The following is a 19,345-nucleotide window of genomic DNA, read 5'->3' on the forward strand; positions in this document are numbered from 1 at the left end:
TCACAATCTTAGGAGTAATTTCAAATGATCAGTTCCCAAAATATTTCTGATTAATTTCACAACATACAAATCTGCTAAAATGATTTTACCTAAGATGATCTAACTTTCCATTGTAATTCCAGGTTGGCCAGACCAGAATGACAAGGAAAAGTCTCAAAGTTTTGTTTGTTAATTTATTTCCCTAGCTGCAGCCCTTGAAGTCTGGCTGCTTGCACTTAAATCTTACAAGATAACACACTCATTCACAGCCCACATGATACAGACAGGGACATACACCAACAGACAAACTGACAATAGGACAAATACAAATGTAGCTCACAAAAAAAAAAAAAACAACCCAGAGAGAGAAGGCAGTTAGAAGCTTGCTAGAAATCCCCATCATGAATTGGCTATTATCATTCTGAGGAAAGGGGGTTGCAAGAATCCAAGGTCTGATAATAAAGGGGAATCCTGCAGCCTTTGCTCAGAGCACCCCTGAGGTCTTTGGAGGGGTGGGGAGCCTTGGTGCCCCAAAGTTTCTGACTGTCTTAAAGGAACAGGCCCCGTGGGAATAGGTTCAGGCCTCTAGTTCCTAGGTGGATTGTAACTGTCTTCTTCAGGACCAGCGCCCTTAAGGGAAAGCGGGGAAGGGGAATGGGGAGGAGGGAGGCAACAGAGGCTTGAACAGAAGCTGCCTTTCTCAGGTCTAAGGTAGGGGAAGGCCAGGGGGAAAGATTGCATCTAGGTGCCGTCAGTTTCCCCAGATCAGAGGCCTTCAAGGGGAAGGGGGAGGAAGGAAAAGGGTGAGGAATAGGACGGAGGGAGTGAAGGGAAGGACAGACTGGAGCCCTTGAAGAAGAAATGATTTTTGCCAGGTCATGGCTAGGTGCTGAAGCAGCTCCCAGCCTTACAGGGAAGATGCTTCCTGTCTTGTTCTTGCTCAGCCAAGTCAGCAAGCCCAAGAGGAAATATTCTCGCTACTGGCTAGTTGTTTTGTTGGCCTTTAAACTTAATTTGGTTGTAAGATAAAGTAACTTTGACCGGTCCAAAAGAGCCCTGTGGTGGCCAACGTAATTTAGGGCTATCTTTAGTTGATTGACACTAGTGCTAGTAATACCTGTGATCATCAGGTTGGTAACGGCTTGACACACAAGAAGCAGGGGTCTTGTCAGCCGGATTTCTACTTCTAGTTTTTGACTGACCCATAGCTAGCTGATTTCCCTAGATCGATCTTCAGAGGAGACCTAATTAATACAGAGGCGTTTTCACGCAGAGTGGTCTCTGTCCTGCGGTTATCTTTAAAGGGAATTTTTGAGTCCTTTGGAAGCTGGGAATGGAAGGACTTACCCCGACCCCATCAAGGCCCAGGACTCTAGGAAAAACGATTCCTATTGGCGCCGGAGTCCTGGCGTTGGCGAGATGAGGAAATGTCCATTCGGTTCCACAGTTCCAATCCACGTTTGGGCGCCATAACTGTTGACCTGAAAACTTGGTTAAGAAAGCAACAGGCTAAATGCATACATTTTATGATTTAATTAATTAATTGATCAATTCCCTATTAAAGACAATGGTAACATAATGCATTATGGAGCCAGAAATCTTCTGGCTTCTATACATTTTGCCGTGAGAAAGGAACTCTCCTAGTTGAACAAATCATAAATTTAGTAAGACAAGACAATTAACAAAGTAATGTTGGTCAGGCCTTGGGATTCCAGCCGGGTAAACATATGTCTCAGTGATAAAGAAGGAAACCCCACCACTAGTAAGTGGCAGGCTTCCTGCCCTAAACAGATAACTGACATAGGAAAGGGTAAACAAAGTTCAATAGAAATTACGACCTAGGTTAAAGGTCTCCTAAGGAGTGTAGAGTCAGCCTTGGCTGGCTTTTGCTGACATAGGAAGAGGCATTCTCTGAGTTTACTTCAAAGAGAACAAAGAGATTATTCCAAAATTTTATATTAAACATTATCACTTCTAACTGACAGAGAACTAGCCATACTGGTATGGCCTACCCCATCCTACCCCCATACCCTCAGAGATGTCCCTCTGCCCAAGAGTGTATATAGTAACATTAATCTTGGAGCAGGGAAAGTCATGTTAAAATACATTTTTGTGTTAACAAGCCCAAGCAATAGTCATTACTGTTTCTCCCTTTATGGATAGATTCATAAAGCATTTAGTAATTTCAAGGCACTGAGACTAAAAATATAAGAAAAAGGAAGCATTCCTTGCCTTCTCATGAAGAACATCAACATATAAAAAAGGTACTGGAATGTAGAGAAAGGAGTAGCCAGATGGAGGAAAGGTGACAGAGTAAATAAGGGGGTACTGGAGATTACAGAGAGGAATTCACTAAGAGGAAGAGGTGGGGGAGTCTTTTAAAAAAAATTATTTTCAGTTTTCAGCAATTTTTAACATTCATGTACCACATTCTCTCCCTTTCTCCCTCCCCACTGACCCTTATTGAGAAGGCAAGCAGTTTGATATAGATTACACATGTGTAGTCATGCAAAACACCTCCATAACAGTCATGTTGTGAAAGACTATATTTCCCTCTATCCTGTCCCACCCTCCATTCTATTCTCTCCTTTGATCTGTCCCTCTGTAAAACTGTTTGCTTCTGATTACCCCTTCCCCCTATCTGCCATCTCTTTTATTGTCCTCCTTCTCTTATCCCCTTCCTTGTTATTTTCTTGTACAGTAAGATAAACTTCCATATCCAATTGAATATGTATTTTATTACCTCCTGAAGTCAAATCCGGAGAAAGTAAGGCTCACTTACTTACCCTTTCAACACTTAATTTTCTTTTTTAGATATTAGCCCTTCACATTCAGCTCATACTGTGTGCTCTCTCTCTCTCTCTCTCTCTCTCTCTCTCTCTCTGTATATATATATTTACACATACACACATACACATATATATGTATATTCCCTCCAACTATCTTGATACTGAGAAAGGTCTCATGAATTACAAATAATCATCTTTCCATATAGGAATGTGAACAGTTCAACTTTAATAAATCCCTTGCAGCAATAAAGGCTTACTTAGCACAATGCCTGACACATAGTTGGTGCTTAATAAATGCTTGTTCCATTCATAAGTCACTTATGGTTTCTTTTTCCAGTTTACCTTTTCATGCTTCCCTTAATTCTTGTATTTGAAAGTCAAATTTTTTATTCAACTCTGATCTTTTCAGGAAAAATGTTTGGAAGTCCTCTATTTTACTGAAATTCCTTTTTTCCCCCTGAAGTATTATACTCAGTTTTGCTGGTAGGTGATTCTTGGTTTTAATCCTGTCTCTTTTGACCTCTGGAATATCATATTCCAAGCCCTGTGATCCGTTAGTGTAGAAGCTGCTAAATCGTGTGTTTTCCTGATTGTGTTTCCGCAATACTTGAATTGTTTCTTTTTGGCTGCTTGTAATATTTTCTCCTTAATCTAGAAACTCTGGAATTTGGCTACAATATTCCTGGGAGTTTTCCTTTTGGACTCTCTTTCAAGTGGTGATGGGTGGATTCTTTCCATTTCTATTTTACCTTCTGGTTCTAGACTATCTAGGCAGTTTGACTTGATAATTTTCTTGAAAGATGATGTCTAGGCTCTTTTTTTAAATGATGATTTTTCAGGTAGTCCTATAATTTTTAAATTATCTCTCCTGGATCCATTTTCCAGGTTAGTGGTTTTTCCAGTGAGATATTTCACATTGTCTTCTATTTTTTTGTTCTTTTGGTTTTGTTTTACAATTTCTTGATTTCTTATAACATCTTTAGCTTCCATTTGCTCCAGTCTAATTTTTAAGGAATTATTTTCTTCACTGAGCTTTTGGACTTATTTTTCCATTTGGTGTATTCTGCTTTTTAAGGCATTCTTCTCATTGGCTTTTTTTAAACCTCTTTTGCCATTTGGGTTAGTCTAATTTTAAAGGTGTTATTTTCTTCAGCATTTTTTTGGATTTCCTTTAGCAGGCTGTTGACTTATTTTTCATGATTTTCTTATATCACTCTCATTTCTTTTCTCGATTTTTCCTCTACTTGTCTTACTTGATTTTCAAAATCATTTTTGAGCTCTTCCATGGCCTGAGACCAAGTCATATTTTTCTTGGAGGCTTTGGATGAAAGAGCTTTGGCTTTCTTGTCTTCTTTTGGTTGTATCTTTTGGTCTTCCACATCAACAATGACATAAGACAATGCCTCTTCACCAAGAAAGTAAGAATCTATAGTCCATTTCTTTTCCCCTGTTTGCTCATTTTCCCAGACAGTTACTTGACTTTTGAGGTCTTTGTTAAGTAAAGGACTCCAGAAGCAGCCTGTGCTTCAGCAGTAGCTGCCACCCTGGGCCTGGGGCCAGACCACAGTCCCCTCTCAGCCAGGTGAGAGACCCTTCCCGCTGACATTCTAAACTGTCTTTAGCATTTCTTGGTTGAGGAGTTTGGAAACCACAGCAGGGGGCCAGCAATTAAGTTCCAGTGCAGCTTATGCTGAACTGTGCTCTGCCCTCAGCCCATTGCGATAGACCCCTTCCTGTCAATCTTCCAGATTGTCTTGGGCTGGAAATTTGCTTCAGTTTGTCATTTTATGACTTTTGCTGCTCTATAATTTGTTTAGAGTCATTTTAACATGTTTTTGAGGGATTTGGGGGGAGAACTCTAGCAGGTCTCTGCTTCTACTCCACCACCTTGACTCCACCCCTGAGGTGGAAGTCTTAATAATGGGGGTACACAACTACTGCGAGAAGACAACTGGGGAAGGGATGGAGAAGGAAACCTGGGAGTCTTGAGCTGAGCCCAGATTTGAAGAGACTGATTCTCTTGATTGTACTGGACCTCCTTCAGATCCAAGATGACCTCTTCCCTCTGATCAATATTCCCTTATGAATAGAGACTTGAGCTGTGCTTCTAGGTAGGTCTTAGCACAGTCCATTAAGGGCATGAAGGGTGCAATGATTTTTAAAGAAATAAGAGATAACCTTTAGTCAAAGATTGGTTTTAAACATTAACCTGTTTTAAGAAAGGCTTGTAATCCTTTATTTCTACATATTTTCAAATAGGAAAAAGTCTGGAAAGGATTATTAGACTAGGAAAAATATTATTTTTAGAGAAACAAAAAAGGTTTTAAAAATGATTTCCTAATGGGCTTTCTCTGTGCCCCATTTTCAATTAGGTTACTTTATCAAGAGTTTCCTTTCTCAAAGCTGAGAGAAATGGGGACATTTGTACCATATATTACTATTTTTCAGATTTGGAGCCTAGGATAAAGATCACAGAGGAGTCTTCAAAAGAGACCATTCCAGGAGAAGAATCATCATATAGAGTGAAAATTGTGAAAGAAAATTGGAAGCATTGCTGATCATTGCTACTGTACTTCTAAGGACTGTGGGGAAAGGTAAAGGGTTAGGAGATGAAGAAGGAGAGGAATGTGAGAAAAATGACCAAAAACCAGAAGATTCAAAATGGAGACAAAATAAATGAGCATAAGGAGCATGGCAAAACTTACACTGAATCTTCACACCTTTCTGAAAATCAGAAGAACCATGCCATTGAGAAGGCTTATAAATGTAATGAATGTGGGTTAACATTTACTCACAAGTCGAGATTTATTCAACATCAGAGAACTCATACTGGAGAAAAGCCTTATACATGTAAGGAATGTGGGAAAGTCTTCAATAAAAACTCAACGCTTATTAATCATCAGAGAATTCATACTGGGGAGAAACCTTATAAATGTAAGGAATGTGGGAAAGCCTTCACTCAAAATTCAATCCTTATCAAACACCAGAGAATTCACACTGGAGAGAAGCCTTACAAGTGTGATGAGTGTGGGAAAGCCTTCATTGAGAGTTCTGCCCTTATTGTCCATCAGATGACTCATACTGGAGAGAAGCCTTATACATGTAATGAGTGTGGAAAAGCCTTCAGTCAGATGTCAAACTTTAAAGTACATCAAAAGATTCATGATGGAGAGAAGCCTTATAAATGTAACAAATGTGAGAAAGTCTTTGGTCAGAGTTCAACCCTTTTCAAACACCAGAGAACTCATACTGGAGAAAAGCCTTATAAGTGTAATGAGTGTGGGAAAGCCTTTAGTCGAAGGTCAAACCTGAAGGTACATCAGAAGATTCATACTGGAGAGAAACCTTATAAATGTAATCAGTGTGAGAAAGCCTTCACTCTAAGTTCATCTCTTCTCAATCACCAGAGAATTCATACTGGAGAGAAACCTTATAGATGTGACAAGTGTGGTAAAGCCTTCTTTAGGAGATCAAACCTTAATTTACATCAGAAGAATCATACTGGAGACAAACCTTATGAATGTACCAAATGTGGTAAAGCCTTTGCTCAAAAGTCAACCCTTTTCAAACATCACAAAATTCATACTGAAGAGAAACCTTTTAAATGTGATACATGTGGGAAAGCCTTCTTTGAGAGCTCAACCCTTATTAGTCATCAGATGATTCATACTGGAGAGAAGCCATATACATGTGATGAGTGTGGGAAAGCCTTCAGTAAAAAGTCAGTCCTTGTTAATCATCAAAGAATTCATACTGGAGAGAAACCATATAAATGTAAAGAGTGTGGGAAAGCTTTCAGTCAGAGCTCAAATCTTAGTGTGCATAAGAAGATTCATACTGGAGAGAAGCCTCATAAATGTAATCAGTGTGGGAAAGTCTTCACTCAAAGATCAACTCTTTTCAATCATCAGAAAATTCATAATGAAGAGAAACCTTATAAATGTAATGAGTGTGGGAAAGCCTTTGTTCAGAGCTCAAACCTTAAGGTACATGAGAAGATTCATACTGGAGAGAAGCCTTATCAATGTAATCAGTGTGGGAAATCCTTTACCCAAAGTTCATCTTTTTTCAATCACCAGAGAATTCATACTGGAGAGAAGCCTTATAAATGTAATCAATGTGGGAAAGCCTTCCTTAGGAGGTCAAATCTTAATGTGCATCAAGAGAGTCATACTGGAGAGAAACCTTATAAGTGTACTAAATGTCGTAAAGCCTACACTCAAAAATCTACCCTTTTCAGACATCAGAGAATTCATACTGGAGAGAAGCCTTATACATGCAGTGATTGTGGGAAAGCTTTCTTTGATAGCTCAACCCTTCTTGTACATCAGATGACTCATACTGGAGAGAAGCCATATACATGTAATGAATGTGGGAAAGACTTCAGTACAAATTCAGTCCTTGTTAGTCACCAGAGAATTCATACTGGAGAGAAGCCATATACATGTAAGCAGTGTGGGAAAGCCTTTAGTCGGAGCTCAAATCTTAATGTACACCAGAAGATTCATACTGGAGAGAAGCCCTATACATGTAATGAGTGTGGGAAAGGCTTTATTCAGAGATCAAATCTTACAGTGCATCAGAAGATTCATACTGGAGAGAAGTCTTTTACATGTAATCAATGTGGAGAAGCCTTCACTGAGCAGTCAGCTCTTTTCAATCACCAGAGAATTCATGATGAAGAGAAACCCTATAAATGTAATCAATGTGGGAAAGCCTTTGTAAAGAAGTCAGATCTTAATAAGCACCAGAAGGATCATGCTGGAGACAAACCATATAAATGTAGTCATTGTGAGAAAGCCTTCAGTGAACACTCACACCTTTTCAAACACCAGAGAATTCATACCGAAGAGAAGCCTTATAAATGTAATGAATGTGGGAAATCCTTCATTCAAAGCTCTGATCTTGTTAAACACCAGACAAGTCATACTGAAGAGAAGCCTTTTTTATGTAATGAGTGTGGGGAAGCCTTCAGTGATAATTCATCCTTTGTTAAGCACCAGAGTTTTCATACAGATGGGTTACATAAGTAATGATTGTGAGAATGCCTTCTGCAAAGACTTGTTATTTGCCAGAGAATTCTTATTGAAGAGAATCCTGGAATATGGGAACTAAATGGTCTGCCTTTATTCAAACACTCATCTTGGACAGAAGTCCTACAATGTTGGATTCTGCTGGGTGAAGGACTGACTTCTAGTCAACAACAGGTCTCTGATCCCTGTGGAAAGACTCCCATGAGCTAGGCTATTTCTATAGGAACTTTGCTTTTTTTCTTTCCTTTTCAACTTAGTTATGAAACCTAATTTATGTTTGTATGTGGCTTGAGGTGACTCCAGTACAACCCTACTCAAAGCCCAGAGCCAATTATGGATCCTGGAACTGGCAGGTTCTCCAACACTTACCCAGGAGTCTCCTCTTGAAGCCATTGCTCATTGCAAGTCATTGGGAGGCAGTGGAGGATGGCTGAAAGTCCTGAACCTGAAGACAGAAACATTCCGAGCTCTGCCAGTTGCTGACTATCTGTCCTTGGCCAAGTCACTCCCTCTTCAGCATACCCATCTACAGCCTGAAGAGATGGGATTGACCTGGGTCATTTCTGATGTCCCTTCCAGTTCTGAGTGTTATGCAAACTCTTAGATCATCAGTCCCTGCCTCCTTCCCTTCCTCATTGGTGACTGAGGCCCTGAGAGAGGCAAGGGCTTGCCCAGGGTCACACAGTAAGTCAGGGGAAGAGACAGAACTATACTCCCTGTCCCCTGGTTTCTGGTTTCCAGCCGAGGGCTCATCTTCCCACCTCTCCAAGTGTCCAATTGTAACCAGACCTGATGCTGACTCGGTCTCTGTTTGTGTATACCCAAACCTTCTGCTTTCTGACTCTTAACCTAACCTAAACCACAACCAGAGGGGAAAATTCATAAAAAGATACTAGAACTCACTTTCATCCTTACTGACCCATTCTGGACCCAACCCTCCCCCATCCAAAGCTCCAGATTCCTCTCACCCTTCTCTCCTCCCCAGAAGCCATCTGGTGGAGCTTCACCTTAGTTATGTGTTGTCAGGTAACCCAAGGAAGGAGTGTGGAGCCAGTCAGTCTGCCTGGAGAGAGCATGAGAGACGGGGCATACCTTCTATAGGAAGACTTTCTTAATTTTAGTGCTTTCCCTCTATTGATTTCATCCAGCTTTTCCTGTCTATAACTTAATTTGTGTGCATTTGTTTGCATTGTGATGGTACATTTTCTTTTTTCTTTTCCTTGTTATTCCATTGCCCCTGGAACATTTGATTAACTAACTAAAGCCTTTTTCCTGTTAATATTGACCTCACCTGAATAAAACCCCACTGGTTGAATGATAGTAAAAAGCCAAAAGGGAATTTGAGCTTACCCAGGGGATTTAGCTGGAAGAATTCTTTTGACCCCTGACCCTTTGGTGATCTTGGTGATGTGTAAATCCCTTCCTCTCAGTTAACCCATTGTGACTTCTTGAAAATGTAGCCCTGTGGTATTATAAATGTAGCATTTTGCAAATTCAATGTTTAAGTCTGTAACTTAGTGTGTTTACTGTTTTGTTTTAACTTCATTTGTTCAATTTTAATTGAAAGAAGCATGTTTTGCTAGGCCTGGGTGAACTTTATAATCTAAGAGGCCATAAGAAATTGTAATTGGTTAAAAAAATTCTTTGTCTCTGAGAGTAATTTTCTCTATAAAGACTTTGCCAGAAGTTACAGTCTTGGTACAGTTATTTTTCTACTACCTGAAACTGTGCTTAAGTGTAATAAAATCTAGGTTTTTACATCTATAATGTCTGTGTTGTAGTAGATTTATTTAGAGCAATAACCTACCATATGAACTTGCAAAGATAGTCCCTGACCTCAAGGAGCTTATAAACTAATGGGGAAAGACAACATAGAAAAGGAAACCAGAAAACTTTCAGCTGGGGGATCCACCAGGGTTACCTGGTTCCAAAGCAGTGATATATTCCTGGAGTCCAAACCAAGCAGAGCTGCTGATGAAAAGTGGAGAGTTACCTGGAAAAGTCAGAGCCCAGTCATCTTCAAGGTTTACATGATGCGTTAAATTGAGTATCTCAGTTGCTCACATACTCAAAGCTAGAAGTGATTTTATTGTATTCTATCCTGACCTCTGCTTTTCACAATTAAAAAAACCTTTAGGCTAGATAGGTTAGGTAATAATAATGAGGAGAACTGAGATTTGAACCCCATGTCACTTGACATGGAAGAGAATCTTCCTGTTGTGCCACAGAATCTCTCCCCAGGGAAACTGATGCCTAGTGTGAAGAAGAGAGTTCTGTCAGTGGTAAGAGACTTGTCAGAGCCAGAGCTAAGTGCTGAACCCGTCTTCTGACTCCAAGTCCACTGCCCTTTCCACTAGATTGCATTGCCTTCTCAATGACAGAGCATGTGTTCAGCAGCCACTTTCTAGGAAATTCAGAATCACTAAGGATGTCAAAGATCCAGGACAGAGCATGCAACTAGATGGATGAAGGGAGGCTTGGTTTGTCCTTTGGCAGGGAGTAAGATGAGAGATATTGGGAAGCTGCTATGACATTGGCCAAGTGACTTCATCTCTGTACCTTTGAAAGAAGGAGATTGGACAATATAACTTTGAAGGTCTCTTCTTGACACTTCCTGAGTTCAAGTTCAGCCTCAGACACCAGCTGTGTGACATTGGGCAAATCACTTTACTCTGTGTATCTCAGTTCCTCATCTGTAAAATAAGTTGAAGAAGGAAATGGCAAAGCACTCCAGTATATTTGCCAAGAAAACCTCAAAAAGGGGTCACCAAAACTAGGATATGATAGATTTCTGCAGTCTTGAGAAACCTAACTAAGCATTCCAAGATTCCGGATACCCATGGTGAGTAACCTTCAGGGAAAATTGTGTTTTTATTATTGAATTCCTCTACATTGAGTTCTAGTGTGAGGCTGGGCTGGGAGCTGCCTGAGGGCAAGAGCTCATATCTACAGCTCTGGGCTCTGTACACTGTAGGTACTTAATTCGTCTTGTGAAATTGACTGGAAGAATTCGGAAACCAGTGGCTTGGAGTGCAGACAGAATTACAGCTAGAAAGTCCAGATCTCCATCTGACAGGGGGACATGAACTCAGCCTATCCTATGTTGATTCTCAAATCTACTTTTCCAGCCCTTGCCTCTGTGCCTACCTCCAATCTTGTATCTCCATCTGTACTTCGTATGTCTGGAACTGGATGTCCAGTAGGCATCTTAAACTCATTATGTACAAAACCATTACGTTTCCTCATAAATCCACTGACCCTCATCTCCTACTTCCTCTATTACTGTTGAGGGCAACACCCTCTTCCCAGAACCTCAGGCTCACGACCCAGTAGCCATCTTGGACACTTCACTTTCTCTCTCCCCCTCCCCCATTCAAGTTGTTCTCACGGCCTGTCGATTTCACCTTTAAAACCTCTCTCAAATACCACCCTTCTCTCTTCTGACTCTGCCCACCCCAACTGGTGTAGGCCCTTGTCACTTCACTTGGATTGCAGGTGGGTCTGCCTGCCTCAAGTCTCTCCCCACTCTCGTCCATCACTTAGATGATTTTCCTAAAACATAGATCCATTTAAGTAACCACCACAGTCAATAAACTCCAGAGGTGGTTGTCTTTGGGAGCAAATACAAATTACTCCATTTGTCATTCAAAGCCCTTCATTACCTGGCCCCCTACTACTTTTTAAATCCTTGGGAGCTGATGAGATTACCAAGTGAAGTAGTTTAGAGGTAGGAATGAAAAGTGTCAGAACTCTGAAGGGCATCTACACTTAGAGGGCATGATCTGAAGGGAGATCCCAGCAAAGGATATCAAGGAGGAGAACCAGGAGAGATGAGTGTCCCAAAAACCTACAGAGAAGAGAGCACCACGGAGGAGAGATCAATAGTTTCAAAGGTTGCAGAGAGATCACAGAATGAAGACTGAGAAAAGGCCATTGGACTTGAGCACTAAGAGACTGCTAGTCACTTTGGAGAGAGCAATGTCAGTGGAATGATAAGGTCAGAAGCTGGATTATAAGGGATTAAGAAAAGAGTGAAAGGAGTGATCATGGAGGCAACTATTGTAGATGGTCTTTTGGAAGAATTTAGCTACAAAAAGCCGAAGAGATAACGGATGACGGTGTCAATGAAAGGGTCAAGTTGTGTGGTTTTATTTTAGGGCATGTTTGTAGGTAGTAGGAAATGAGCCAATAAAGAGGGAGAGATTAAAAATGAAGAGTAGGGAAGATAGAGGGGGCAATCTCCTGGAGGAGATGGAATGGAACGGGATCACTTGAACAAGTTGGGAGGTTAGCCTTGGTAAGGAGTAAGACCTTTATGCTCTGTGTGTACATCCTTCATTGCTGAAGAAGACCATGCCATTAGAGAAATAATGACATGACTTGCACTTGACTTTGTTTTGAGTGAGGGAGGGCTGTGCAGGTCACCAGCCTCACTTCTCCTCCAGAGCCATCTGAATTCAGTGACCAGATATTCATCAGGATGACTGGAGATTACCCAGAATGAGGCAATTGGGATTAAGTGACTTGTCCAAAGTCACACAGCTAGTGAGTATCAAGTGTCTGAGGTGAGATTTGAACTCAAGTCCTCCTGACTCCTGCACTGGTACTCTATCTACTGCACCACCTAGCTACCCCACTTTATCCTCTAAGACAAGGATGAAAGAGGAGAGAATGGCAAAAGGCTTTTGAATGATAAGAGATAAGGGGAGGCAGGAGTAAGAAGTTCATAACAAATGACCTCATTTATTTTCTTTAACATGAGGCAAGGTTTTCCAGTGACATCGGTGGTAGGAGAGCCATGGAAGCTTGAGGAGAGATGACATTGTTTGGAAGAGCCTCTGTGGACACTGAGGTAGAGAGTTAATATGGGTGGTACAGTAGAATTGCCCAGTAGCAGTTCAGGTTGTGTAGCATAAATTTGTAGTGGACCCAGTCAAAACTATTAGTTCTTCTCCTCTGTTCAGCAGCATGTGTGTAGGAGTAAAAGTAATTAATGGTAAGTGATCCTAGGATGAGGCTTATCTGGGGGTAATAAGCAATATAATAGAAATTCAAGAGAGAAAGACAGTTTAGAGTTTAATTGATTCACCAAGGAACCAAGATGGGGAGAAGAGGAGTAGCTTGTGTGGTAGATGGCTTAGGAGTGAATCGAGGAGTCAAGGGATTGAAAGATAGCAGCCAAAGAATAGGGTTATGTAAGAGAAAGTAGAGGGAAAGATGAAATGTCAGTAGATGATGGTCAGATAATGGAATTTTTAGAATTCTTGAACATAGGAACAGTATGTTTGTGGGTGATGGCAGGATTAAGGGGATAACCATCTTTGTGTGTGACTGAGGTGGGGTGTAAGAGTAGCTCATGGGAGGGATGTAGGCTGAGGAATTGAATTGTTAGGGTATTTGAGGAAAGAATCAATAGGAAGTTCCCGAGAATGAGTGCTATAGTTAAGAAGGACAGAAAAATTATAAACCATGTATCAAACAGTGAGTAAGGGAAGGGAATGACCTGAGATTTCATAGATAACAGCTACCAAGATTTTGATTAGGTGGTAGATATGAATAGGATGAATCTCAAAGAAAGAGAGGTTACTGAATAATGGAGGAAGGGGCAGAAATGGAAATAGCAGTGGGAAGAGTGGAATATTGCACCGTACCCCTAGTGAACCAAGGAGAATGAATGATGGTGCTGGTGGTTGTCCTTTGTTGTCGAAGAGCACCAAAATAATTGGTTGGTATCAAGGGACTGTGGCTGATCAGAGCAACACAAGCTCAAAACAACACAAAACGCTTTACCACAGGTTGGGCACAAATAATCCGCATGGACATCTGGAGAAGAGATGTCTCTAAATTTGGACATCTCATGTTTCTTCTGAGCTGCTGCAATTTTGCTTCACTTATAGAGCACAACACTATCTTTGATGTGGGCATACCATGCTGGGCAGTTCTTTGCTAGTGTCTCCCATGTTATGCAATCAATTCCAGAGCTCTTCAGAGACACCTTGATAGTGTTCTTGTATCACTTCTTCCAACCACCACATGAGCACCTGCCTTGCATGAGTTCTCCATAAAATAGTCTTTTAGGCAAACATATTTGGCATTTGAACAACATGACCAGCCCATTGAAATTGCACTCTCTGTGGTAGAGTTTGAATGCTTGGAAGTTCAACTTGAGAAAAGACCTCAGTGCCCAGTACTTTTTGTTAGGTGTTCTTCAGAATCTTAAGACAATTCAAATGGAAGCAATTCAGTTGCCTGGCAAGATGCTGGTATACTGTCAAGTTGTCAAGACAGTGAGGTCAGTACAATAGTTCTGTAAACGTTCAACATGGTAGGCAGTCTAATATACCTCTTCTCTCCCACGCTTTCTTTTGGAACTTCCCAGATACTGAGCTAGCTCTGATAATACATGCATCAACCTTATTATTTGTGTGTACATCTCTTAAAAAGTATACTGCCAAGGTAAGTGAACTTATCCATGGTATTCAGAATTTCTCCATTTGCTGTAACCAATGGTTCCACATATGAATGGTGTGGTGGTGGCTGGTGGAAAACCTGTGTTTCCTTGGCATTAATTGTTAGGCCAAAATTGGCAAAAGCAGCAGAATGTTTTTCCATACTTTGTGGCATCTTGGCTTCAGAAGCTGAAGTGAATGTTCAATCATCTGTAGACAAATCATGCAACAACTCTCCATCCATTGTAGCCTTTCCAAGTGAAATACTCTACCATCAGTGAAGCAACTGACTTTGATGATGTGGTCATCGTCATTGAAGGCTTCTGACAACATTGCAGAGAAAACATGCTAAAAACCATGGGAGCAAGCACACAATCCTGCTTCACTCCATTAGTGGCAGGAAAAGTGTGAGAGCATCATCCATCATCCATAACCAGAGCAGGCATGCTATCATGAAATTGGCATGCAATACTGATGAACCTCTCCAGGCAATCAACTTTTGATGTAATTTTCCACAAACTCTCACAACTGACAGTATCAGAAGCCAAGGACAATGAAGGAAGATGCAGCCAGTATTGGGAAGGGGGGCCAGGGAGACTGTGGTATCAGGGGGAAGCCAGATTTTATTAAGAGCTAGTAGATGGAAAGACTGATAGATGAATAGATTTAAGGTGAAGGGAAGTTTGTTGCTCATGGAACAAGTATTCCAGAGGGCACAGTGGAAGGGGCAAGTAGAATTATACTAGAACGTTGGGGTGTGAGGATAGAGGGGGATGGAAAGGAGGAATTAGGTGGTAGGGTATAAGGAATGGGGTTTGGATGATGACCTAGAGGAGTTTACAGAGGATAATCCCAGATCACTGGATGTCAAGAGTATGACCAGTTGTGAGAATGTTCATTAAAGGGAGAGCACTCCCCTCTCCTCTCAAAGGACAAGCACCATCGAAGATGGGAGGCCTGAGGTTGAAGGGGGGTTGCTCTTCTCTGTACAGAAGCTTCTTCACATCCCAGTTGGGAGTTGGCTGGCAGTAGGAGGTAGCATATGACTTGAGCTGCATGGAAATGTTTGCTTTGTGTCTCTATTTCTAGGGTTGTCCATCTAGCTTGACTTTGCACTATTTCCTTCTGAACTAAAAGTATGCCTCGATTTCTACAGCAGTGTTTCTGTCTCAACTTTTTTCTGTTCCTTTCTATAGATTGGGGGGGGGGGGGGAAGACCTCCTTTCTATGTCCCTATCTCTTCCCTAACTTCCTTCTGTAGTAAAAGAATCCTTCAATTTCTCCAGCAGCGTTTCTGTCTGAACTTCTCTCTGTTCCTTCTGGATCTAAAAAGAATGTTTCAGTTTCAGTGATTGTCTTTTTATCTGCAAATCCTTCTGTTCCTGTCCCCACCTAAAGAATGCTTCACTTACTATGGGAGGGTTTTAAATCTGGATTTGTTACATTTTTTTCTGTGCCTAAAATCAAAACCAAACCCCAATTTCAGTGCCTGTGTATCTATCTGGATTTCTTTTGTTTCCTTCTGTGCTTAAAAGAATGCTTCATGACTTGTTTTTGTCTACATTTCCTTGAGTTTCCTTCTATATATAAGAAGGTGCTTCCATTTCTCTTTAGACTTCCTTCTGTTTGTTTCTGCACCTAAAAAGTTACTTCAATTTCCCTGACAGTTTGTCCTTCTGTACTTCTTTAAGGTTCCTTTTATGCCTAAAAAAAAGTCTTCACTAACCCACTCCTCTTTTCCTTTGCCGTGTGACATTTTTACCAGTGAGTTGGATAAAGACCTACATACCTAAGTCCTTTGAAGTCTCAAAGGACTTAGAGATAAATGACATAAAGCTGGGAGAGTAGCTAACACATTGGATGGCAGTTGGGATCTAAAAGGATTAGCACATGCTGGACAATTGGGCAAAATTCTACAGGAAAGTTATTTTGGGCCTGCTAGTTGAATAAGAATCAACAGTGCATCACCTTGCTGACCATCTTGATGTGCACAGAGAGGGACATTTCCCTTTCTCTTCCAGGCATTGTATGCAGCTCTGGACTCCATGCACAGGAGGACACTGATCCAGTGAATTGTCCAGAAGAGGTCAGCCAGGACTGAATGGCCTTGACTTCTTGTCCTGGGAGGCTTGTTTGAAGAACTCAGGGATTTAGAGATTTGTGGGAAAATAAGAGCTGCCTCCCCATATTGACAGGGCCATGATGTGCAATGTGGTTTAGCTTTTGTGTTTGGCCGCAGAGGACTGATTGGGGCAATGCTTGGGATGTGCAAAAGGGCAAAGAGAGGGTTGCTTCAGGACAAACTTCCTCATATTAATCCTGGTCTATAAGGGGAAGGGGCTCCCTGGAAAGGTAGTAGGAGCCCCCTGAGAAGGTTCATTGGAGGTCAGTTAATAGCTTCTTGGGATGTGACCATGGAGATTCATTTCTGGTACTCTTTGTACTCAAAGACTGCTCAGTTACCTTAGTTACCTACCTTTAATTAATTAAAATCTCTAGTCTTGTAATGCAGAGGGTTTTCTGAACCTTCTACCTTTGTGCCTGAGTTCTTTCCTCAAGTGAGACTATATCCTCCAAAGTCAGTAATGATTTCTTAATTAATAAAACTAATGACAATCTCCATTATTCACCTCACTGTCATTTGTCATGGTGGATTGTCAGCCCAGATATACTCTGCTTTGGGGTTTTTTGTGGGTGGCTTCATTCTCTCTTGTCTCATCACTCTTCAAGAGTAACAGCTGGGTGATACTGGGCCTGCGGTCATGAAGACCAGACTTGAAATCCAACCTCAGACACTTAATAGCTATGTGAACATGGGCAACTTAATTACATCCTTTATTTCTTGTCTGCCTTGGTTTCCTTGACTGTCAATGGAAAAATATAACAGCAACTACTTCCCAGTTTTGTTCTGAGGATCAAAAGACATAATGTTAGTAAAGGGCTTACCTAGCACAGTGCTTGGCACATAGTAGGTGCTTAATAATTATTTGTTTCATTCCTCCCTTGTCTGCCATCCCTTACTGAATCTTCACTGACATAATGAGTGACCCACAGGATCCTGTCCTGAGTTTTCCTCTCTTCTCTCTACATTCCTTCCATGGGTGCCCCAGTAGATAACCTACCCACTAAAAAAACTATTGACTGTTTTTTGGTCCAGTGCCCTGTTCTATCATTAAGCACTCAAATTACTGGGATGTCTGTTCAGCAAAAGTGAATGCCATGAGAGCCGCTAGGAGAGAATGATTGTGAAAAATATCCTGAACTATGTTTCACTTGGCCCCTTGCCTCCATTCTTCTGACTCTTGCACCCTAAAGTCCAAAAATTTATTTTGTATGGGTGATAGGGGAAATAAAGGTAGGCAAGAGAAGAAAACAAGTTCACATTAGTGTCATGGAAAATCGGCTGGATAATAACCACCCTAACCCAGAATTACTAAGAGGGAAGCATTCTTGTGCACAGAAAGTGCCAAATGAGTGTCATTTATTGTTGACTTACCATGTTACTCTGGGCAATAAATATCTTGAAACTCTACAGAATTATCTCTGTTCCTCGTTTGTAAAATAGGGATATCTTTCCCCTTGATAACCTTGTCACAGGATTCTTACCATGGTGAAATAAAGGAAAACATTTAGCAAAACTTAAATAAACATTTTCAGAGAGGAGAGAGAGAGAGAAAAGGGGAGCAGGGAGAGAGCATGCTATCTCAAATACATCTCCCATGACAAAAACAGTTTCTAAATTTAATATCATTTATGGCATAGTCTAGCTAGCCCATCCATCAGAGATGTCCCACTACCCAAGAATATTTATGGTAACATATATAGTAATCTTGGGGGAAAAAAGAGAATGTTAAAATACATTTTGGGGTCAACATGCCAAAACAATAGCCATTAGTATAATAATAGTTCCCCCATTTATTGATAGATTCACAAAGCATTTATTAAGTGCTTACTATTTGCCAGACACTGATATTACAAATACTTATACAAATATAAGCAGAAAGAAAGCATTCAAGAAGCTTACATTCTCATGAAGAAGTTAATATATAAAAAGGATGCTTGGAGGAAGTACCCAGAAGGGGGCAAAGTGACAAAATAGACTAGGGGACTCATGCACTAGATTACATTTGAAGTGATCGTGGTTGAGTACTTCTTCAAATGAGGATTCTGGAGAAAAATTCAATAAGATGAGGAGGTGGGGAGTCTTAATGGTGGTGGTGCACAGCTTACTGTGAAAGAACCCCTGGGACAGGAGTGAGAAGTAGTCCTAGGGGTCTGGAGCTGAACCCAGGTTTGAAGGGACCAATCCCTTTACTTGTTCTAGTTTTCCTCCAGATCCAAGATGACTTCCTTTCTCTGATTAATACTTAGATTCCCTTTTGAATAGAGACTTGAGCTTCTAAGTGAGTCTTACCACAGTCCATTAAAGAGATGAGAAATACAATGACTTTTAAAAAGATAAGAGGTAACCTTTGTTCAAGAATTGGTTTTCATACTTTCAGCATGTTTTTAAGAAAGACCCGTGTTACAATAAAAAATACTTGGGAATCTGCCTGCCAAGACAAACCCAGGTACTATATGAACACAATTGTAAAACACTTTTCACATAAGTAAAGTCATCTGAACAACTGGAAAAATATTAATTGTTCAATGAGTAGACTAAGCCAATATAATAAAAATGACAATTCTACCTAAATTAATCTATTTGTTCAGTGCCATACCAATCAAACTATCAAAAATATTTTATAGAACTAGAAAAAAATCTTCTGGAAAAATGAAAGCTCAAGGATATCAAGGGAATCAATGAAGAAAAAATCCAAAAGGTGATCTAGCCATACCAGATCTCAAACTGTTATCATAAAGCAGTAATTATCCAAACAATCTGGTACTGGCTAAGAAATAGTTGTGGGTCAGTGGAATAGATTAGGTACAATTTACATTATAGTAAATGACCACAGTAATCTAATATATGATAAATCAAAAGATCCATGCTTTTGGAACAAAAACTCATTATTTGACAGAAACTGCTGGGAAAACTAGAAAACAGTATGGCATAAAGTAGGTGTAGACCAGCGTTTCACAGTGTTTAACAAGA

General features: G+C 40.6%; 1 protein-coding gene across 1 annotated transcript in view; it reads left to right on the top strand.

Annotated features, from left to right (window-relative positions):
• The window catches only part of LOC140503787 (uncharacterized), a 65,704-nt gene that overhangs the window by 36,974 nt on the left and 9,385 nt on the right, over nt 1-19,345 (top strand). The window contains 2 exon segments of the mRNA XM_072608063.1: nt 5,217-7,489; nt 19,154-19,159. Coding sequence (XP_072464164.1) covers nt 5,217-7,489; nt 19,154-19,159 — 2,279 coding nt within the window.

Source organism: Notamacropus eugenii, chromosome 5 (assembly GCF_028372415.1).
Source record: "Notamacropus eugenii isolate mMacEug1 chromosome 5, mMacEug1.pri_v2, whole genome shotgun sequence".
Lineage (NCBI taxonomy): Eukaryota > Metazoa > Chordata > Mammalia > Diprotodontia > Macropodidae > Notamacropus > Notamacropus eugenii.